We start from the raw sequence: 8,266 nt of genomic DNA, 5'->3' as shown, positions 1-8,266 counted from the left end.
CATTTTGAATATTGATTTCTTCTTCTGACATTTTAATTATATTCTCACTTAATGATAACCATTTCTACCCTGATATGCATATGAAGGAAAATGTATTCTTTTTTCTTTTATTTTTTTTCCTCTTCCATTTCCCAACCTTCTTTTCCAACAATTTTAGTTCTGGTCCAACAAAAGATCTGGTTTCAGCCATGATCTTGTAGATCACTGATTTTATTTATCCATCTACTTTTCCATATCTGGATTATTCTTGGTAATGATCCATATCTGGATTATGATGCCTGTCTTTAAGTCTCTTTGGCCTTCCTCATGTAAGATTTTCCTGGCTGCTAACCAAATACCATTTCAGGCTACACTGTTTTTCTTCCTTTGTTCAGAAAACTGGACTAGCACAGAACCAGCAGACTGGACTGCTCTGGGTCTTCGCAAAGCATCTTGGGGCCTCCAGAGAATCTGTGCTTGTGCCAGGCCAAGGCAAAGTAGTAAAGTAAACGCTTGCCATGGACAATGGCTTATTGACATTTGGTGAGATTCTGATAAACAAGCCTCTGGGAATCTAATTTTTAAGAGCTTTCAAAGACCTATTAATTTTCCCATTGCCACAGAAGTTTATATTCTGCTCTACTAGACCAAATTTCTTTCAGGTATAGATGTCTCGGAGGACATAAATACATGGGGTAACTTCTGTGGGTCTTTCAGATTCTTTTGGTTTATTTTAGTTTAAGCTGGTATGAAGATGATAAGCCTGCATTCATCTTTTCTGTGGACTAAAGATTCACTACTCTTTGCTTCCCTGATGTATTTAAGGAATATTTAAAGTCCACTCTCCTTGCAAACCTGTCAAAGTTTCTAAAGCATTTTGAGATTTTGAAAATATATTTGAGACTTCACTGAGTTTTGTTTGAGTTATTGGTTTTTAATTTTCTGTAACAACTTCAGATTTATCTAATGGAGAAGAATTAGCAAAATAAGTATCTCAAGGGCAATTCTTCTGATGCAGCCTAAATCTAACCTGAAGGGCACTCAGACATCTTGGTTAGAGAATTAGTCACGATATTTTGGTTTTGAGAGAATCCCACTAAACATGTTTTAGGGTGGTTATATGTTTTTACATTTATTCCACCTAATTTCATTCTTAGGACAATAACTTCTCTTGCAGTATAAGATAATTTCATTACTATAAAAATTCTTTGGTATATTATATATAAGGTAAATTCTGGATGAAAAGAGTGGAGTTAAAGTTAATGAAATTTTCAGGAAGGTAGTGAATTTGACTGAGTCCCACTCTTGTGTTCATGTATCTTCCTCCATATTCTTATAAAGCAATATAGCTATTTAAGTTTGCTTTCAACAATAAGAAGATTGCTCTACATTTCAAACAAACAGCCATCCTAAAATAGACTAGATTCATCTATGTCAACTAAGGTAAGTTTATAGCATGGCACATTCTGACACCTCTAGTAGAAAAGTTAAACTGATGATGGAACTGTACTTTAACATTAAGAACATTAGTTTTAAATATTCTGTAGCATACAGAAACAGAAATGCAAATATTTATTCAAACTATCAAAGAAATAAAGTAACAATTTCACTACATTTTTATAGTGATTGTACAAAAATCAGGCCAATAATTAGTGTTAGGAACTGTCTAAAGATATTTGATCTATTATTGAAATAACTTCATTTTCATTAATGGATTGTAGAAATTGATATTATTTGATCACCTATTAACTTTATGTTGAACTTTCCCCTTTTTTTTTTTACCACATTTCTTCATTGAAATTAGTTATATATATCTGCAGGAGAATTTCTGTGGTTACTCAACTGCTCAATCAAAGAAGAAAAAAGAAAAAAAAAAGTGACACCAGGTATTTCATACTCCTTCATATAGTACTTTTATTTTTGAATTATGTAATAATTTCTTAATTTTGGTATTCAGGAAAATAAAGTTTTAAGGAGATTAAGCAATGAGCTCAATGTTCATAACTGCTCAGGTTATTTTATTTTACACTCCTCAATATTGCTTCTTTTATATTTTTTGCCATGTTTTAATCCCTTACACAATAATTGTTTAATATATCATTCCTCTCATTATTCATGATTTCAGTTCTAGTTCTTTTATAGGTAATCTACTCCCTGTTTGGTCAAAAATATACATTTTAATGACAATTATTCTTCTCAAACTGAATCTACTCACATTTGACTTCTACGTCTGTTAACACTAATGATCATAGTAGGATGGGATTTTAGGTGTTATTTTGGATTAAATATTTATCATGATCTATGGAATGTACATTTTGGAAAAACTGAAGTACAATTATTTCAAAATGATTTGGAGTCTGGGAATTCTAATTTAAATTAGCTGCAACTTAGAACTTCACATAAATATTCAGGAATATCAACTGCGTGAACTGGTAACTTGTCAAATTCCATGATCTTTTCTACTGAGATGAGGCTTCCCAGTAGTTCCTACTGCTGCACACTATGACATCCTTCCCTGTCCTGCTCTGCATGAGATACAGCACCAAACTGAGTATCAGATACCCGTCTTCTAGTATCAACAGTATATAACATACAGATTCTGAAAAATAACTGAGATTCCTGTGACCTTTTATTAGTCATTATTAACTTGGATTAAATGAGTGACTTAATTTAAATAGTTCATCAACTTACTTATATAGAAATTACTTTTAAATCAATTTATTTTATGTAAATATGTGTATTTAACAATTAGCAATATACCATATCTTAACAAGCAATCAGTATCAGTTATTAAGAAAAGATATGACATTGAAACATTCCTTATGTTCAATATTATTTATTTATATTTAACTGTTAAACACTCTGTTCTTGATAATTATTTTCTTGTTGGATTTACCAAATTAAATATTTTTATCAACATATTTCTTAATTTATTTTAAAAGATATTTATATTACATAAAAAAAAATATACGGGATTCCCATATGCCACATCTCCCACAATTCCTCACATTAGCAACTTCTTTCATTTAAACATTTGTATTTTCTGATTCACTTTGGGATGATTCATGGAAGTTTTCCAGTTCATGCTGGAAGGTATATATTTGACTCTATGGCTAAAACAATATATTTTAAAATATGCAAATCACTTTATTCTTATGAGGTAAATTAAGCATTTATTGTTTTCCAAATAATGTAATTAACAGGAACAAAATGTATTCTTGTTGAGCAAACTAATACCTAAACTTTAATCTCTAATGGTCAAATAATTTAATAAAATACCTATTTGTTCCTATTATAAAATAAGTCCACAATATTTTGTACATGTTTAAAAAAGCAACATAATTCTGTAAGCAATAATTAGTATGAATACTCTATGTGTGTCCTCCCTTTATTGTGGTAAATTTTATATTATTGTGACCATTCAAATTAATGTTTGTTTGTTTGTTTTTCAGATAATTAACAATGCATCCCAAACTGAAATACACGGAAAGTCATAGTAACATCTCAGAATTCATTCTTTTGGGACTTACTTACAATGAGGACATACAGATATTTTGCTTTGTTCTCTTTTTATCCTGTTATGTTTGCATATTGGTAGGAAACCTCCTGATTTTTGTCTCCATTCGATGCAGCTCCCTTTTTCACCAGCCCATGTACTATTTCCTCAGCCATTTATCCTGCGTGGACATCTGCTATACCTCTAGTGTTACACCCAAACTGATCAATGACTTGTTAGCAGGGATAAAAACCATCTCCTATGGTAATTGTATGTTACAGGTCTTTACCATGCACTTCTTTGGAAGTACTGAGGTTTTCATTCTTGCTGCCATGGCCTTAGATCGCTACGTTGCCATCTGCAAACCCCTGCAGTACATGATTATCATGAACAGGACAAGATGCAATCTTCTAGTCTTGGCTGCTTGGGCGGGAGGGGCTGTCCATTCGATTCCTCAATTGTCTATGACAATCCAGTTGCCCTTTTGTGGACCAAATGTAATTGATCACTATTTCTGTGATATATTTCCACTGCTAAAAGTTGCCTGTACTGATACGTATATCACGGGTGTCCTCGTGGTTGCCAATTCAGGTATGGTTGCCTTGGTAACCTTTGTTGTCCTATTTGTTTCTTATGTCATTATATTATTCACTTTAAGAAATCATTCAGCTGAAGGAATTCGCAAAGCCCTGTCTACCTGTGGGTCTCATATCACAGTGGTTATCTTATTCTTTGGGCCTTCAATCTTTGCTTACCTTAGACCACCTAACACTTACCCTGAGGATAAAATATTTGCACTATTTTACACCATCATTGCACCTATGTTCAATCCCCTAATCTATACTCTTAGAAATACTGAGATGAAAAATGCCATGAGAAAAGTTTGGTGTCAAATGTTATTTTCAAAGGAAGCACACAATTAATGTGGAATCCAAAAATAGAAACTACAACAGAGATTGTTCTATTGCTATCATGAATGCAATGGATTAGGTTACTAAGACCTAGAGTGTTTATGCCATTGCAAATCAAATACTCAATCTACCATCCATAAATTATTTGGAAAAAAAATTAATTTTGTGAGATATTGTGATGAATTTGATGGAGTAGATGCAAATAAATCACCTAAGTCAAAGCAACTAATGCAATGCTATATGGAAGAAAGAATTTTAATGAAAAAATTTTAATGATAATTTTAATTAAAAGTTCATGCTGCTAGAAAGACTAGAAGGTGACATATTTCCACATTTCTTTGAAATGGTGAGATTAAATCTATAGTTTAAGCAATAGCTGTAAATTTATATATTTGATATTTATCCACACATCCACTAGAGGCTTTCAAAATTGAGCAATAAGGAAACTGGTATGATACATCTTACTTTCTGTGTTTCATGGGTATCAACTCTCCTGAATCCCCATAAAAATACCTAGGAAGCTAGACTGCATATCAACCATTCAAAATGCTAACTACATAATAACTGTTATCCCACCTGTTGATAAGAATTGAAAATTGTGTCCCATATAGTTTAGGGCACTGAATTATATAATGGAATGTTGACCCCCTACCTACCTAATATTGGTAAGTAAATGATTAGTAATTAATTCCAGAAACAATGACATTTTATAGTAAATGAAAAAAAACAACAAAGAAAAAGAAAAGAGGTTTTTGTCTAACAGTAAAGAACCCTGCAAGCAAAAAGCATTGTGTTACAATAGATAAAGCAAATAACCTGGTAACTGGTTACTATCCCATAGATGAGACTTCAGGGAAATAGTTTCTGAAAAAAACAGAAGAAAATTTGGTAAATTTTCATTCTTAAAATTTACTTCTTAGGACACTGAGCATTTATATTAAGGGAGAAGGGCATAGATTAGAGGATTATATGAAAAGGAAAGTAATTAAAATACAGAAAGTGATTTAAAATGCGTATATGCAGTGCAAGAGTTACACTTATTCTGGAGGTAATGCACAAAAAAGGATGAGTAATAGGAATAAATAATGATGGAGATCGATTTAAATATGGCTCTTATACTTGAAAAGAATTGGACAACTTATTTCCTTGTCATTTTACTAATAATGGAGCAAAACTATTGCCAGATTTAAATTCTCTTTAGAAAAATCATCTTAAGGCAATATGTCAAAGTGTAAAGGTTTGAGGGAAAGGTTTGGATCAGGAAACATTTTATTACCAGACTGTTTGCATTTCATTGTTTGAGGAAGAGAAAAATAAAGACTTCAAATTTAATAAGCTCAAGATTTATCAACATATATCATTCATGTAAAAATTCTTATTTTGAATTTGAATTCGTATTCAAATGTAACAGCTCTTTTTGAGTGCATAACCTTTCTAATGTGTGAACATTTCCTATGTCACTAATAGTTATGCATTAATAATGAAATAAGTGACATGGAAAGAGACAGTTGCTTTAACATATATCCCCAAATGTAAATCAAGGACGGAATGAAATCTTACAGACTATCACACTCCTATAATATCCTTTTAGTTGTTTATTTTCTATATCAGGGAAATACTACTTTCTCAGTTAATGTTGATTCCCACATTTAAGCATAAGAACTGATGAAGCAATTTCTTTTTGTGCCTTGGTTCCCATTTCTACAGACTGTTCTCCCTGTGCCAGGTACTTGTCATTTTTAAACAGAATGACTGTGTTATTCCAAACAGCCCTTTCCTGATTGAGTTTTTCCTGCCCTGCTGCCAATGTGAATTCAAGAAAAAACAAAGTGGTAGCATTTTTTGCCTTTAATGCCAGGATCTCCTCTTTTATTTTATTTATATATATATATGTATTTAAGAGATACTTAGATTACACAAAATATTACATAAAAAAATAAGAGATTCCCAAATACCCCGTTTCCTATTCCTCCCACTTTTCCCCACATTAATAACTATTATTAGTGTTGTACATTTATTGCAATTGATGAACACATTTTGGAGCATTGCCTCTAAGTATGGATTATAGTTTACTTTGTAGTTTATACTCTCTCTCACTCAGTTCTGTATGTCAGGATATGTAATGGCCTGTATCTGCTGTTACAATATCATTCAGGACAATTTCAAGTCCTGAAAATGCTCCCAAATTACCTCTTTTTCCCTCTCCCTGCCTTCAGCACCTCCAATGGCCACTGTCTCCATATCAATGATATAACTTCTTCTATTGAAGAATTGCAATAAATTTATAGTAGATTACAGTAAGTCCTTATCCAAGAATATGTGATATGAATATAAATAAAGAAAAATCTCTATGTTATGTTTCTCTAGGTGTTTATGTTGAGTGTGTCTGTGTGCATATGGCATGAGTGGGCTAACATTTCTTGATGAAGGCTCAGATCCTTGCCATCAAAGAGATTAACTGTTCAGAAGAGCATTTGGTGTCTGAATCTGAAGTGGGTATATAATTTCTTTGAAGTCCAAGAGTAATTTATTTTTCCTTCTTTCAGAAAAATCTGCTCATCCGCTCTTTGAAATTGATTGTAAGGAAGAGCAAGCATGCTGAAGTGTGAACATTCGTTCAGGAAACTCATTTTCTCTGCTAAGACCAGTTATGAACCTCTAACTACTTCTTATTGATGATACTTTGCTGATAGTCATGCAAATTGATAGTATTATCAATAAATACATAGAAGTAAAATTCTGATCATACTTTATGACAGAGTATTTCAAGGTATTTTTGCTCTTTACTAAGAACAACATATAAGAGATCCATCATTTTGGTGATTTTTGCGATTTTTTTCTCTTTTCTTATGATTAATCAAGCTAAAGTCTTCTGGCTTTTATTAACCTTTTCATAAAACAAAATTTTGGTTTTGTTGTTAATCTGTATTTAGTATCGTTATATATGTCATTGAATTCTGCATAATTTTATTATATCCTTATCTCTATGTGGTTTGCATTTAATTATCTTTTATTTGCATATATATTGATAAATATGACACTTAGATCATTCATTAACAAACATTTTATTTCTTAATGACAGAGGTGGTATCATTCCACACTGTACAGATTTTAAAATGGAAATAAAGCCATACTATTAATACATTAAGGCCAGTAAATTCAACAACTTACAATTGGAAATTTGTTTGAATGATATAAATTACAAAGCACTTTAAAAATAAGTAATAGATAATTTCAATAGTCCTATATCTTTTAAAGAAATTGGATGTGTTCTTTCAAATATCCTCACAAGAAATACTCAAGTCTATATGGCTACATTTGTGAATTCCATCATACATTAATACAGAAATCAAACCAATTCTACACAAAAAGTTCCAGGAAAGGGAACAGAAGAGAATATAATGTAGCTATTTCTATTAGGCCAACCTTTCTTTGATAGCCTTAAATATAGTGTTTTTTTTGCACATAAGTTCAGATTTACTTTTTAGACAATCATATCACCAGTAATTACATATAGTTTACTTCTCCTATCCAATCTGAATGATGCTTTAAAAAAATCAGAGATAACAGGTTTTGGGGATTTGAGATCAATATACAAAAAACTAATCATAAAGATTATACTTTTAGCAAAGAATTGAAATTGAATTTAAACATATTATAAAATTATAAAATACTTTATACTTTAATATTAATATATCTAATAGTAGCTAATGAAATATGATAAAACATGAGCAAGGCGTCTATCTGAGAACTGCCTGGCTTTGAAAAGGAAAGTCAAATAATACCGTAATAAATGGAGCAACATTCTGTATCATAAATGAGGCAATTCAAATTTTTAAAAATACTTATTTACAACCACAAAATTTAGCCCTAGATTCAA

The 8,266-nt window shown here is 31.3% G+C and overlaps 1 protein-coding gene across 1 annotated transcript; it reads left to right on the top strand.

The window, feature by feature from the left end:
- Positions 1-3,441: 3,441 nt before the first annotated feature.
- Positions 3,442-4,398, top strand: LOC105747254 (olfactory receptor 4P4-like). The gene has a single exon (XM_058306305.1). It carries the CDS (start codon positions 3,442-3,444, stop codon positions 4,396-4,398), a length of 957 nt encoding a protein of 318 aa, XP_058162288.1.
- The last annotated feature ends 3,868 nt before the right edge of the window (positions 4,399-8,266 follow it).

Source organism: Dasypus novemcinctus, chromosome 10, assembly GCF_030445035.2.
Source record: "Dasypus novemcinctus isolate mDasNov1 chromosome 10, mDasNov1.1.hap2, whole genome shotgun sequence".
NCBI lineage: Eukaryota > Metazoa > Chordata > Mammalia > Cingulata > Dasypodidae > Dasypus > Dasypus novemcinctus.
Note: the sequence above shows the minus strand (reverse complement) of the source record. Positions and strands in the feature narration are given on the sequence as shown.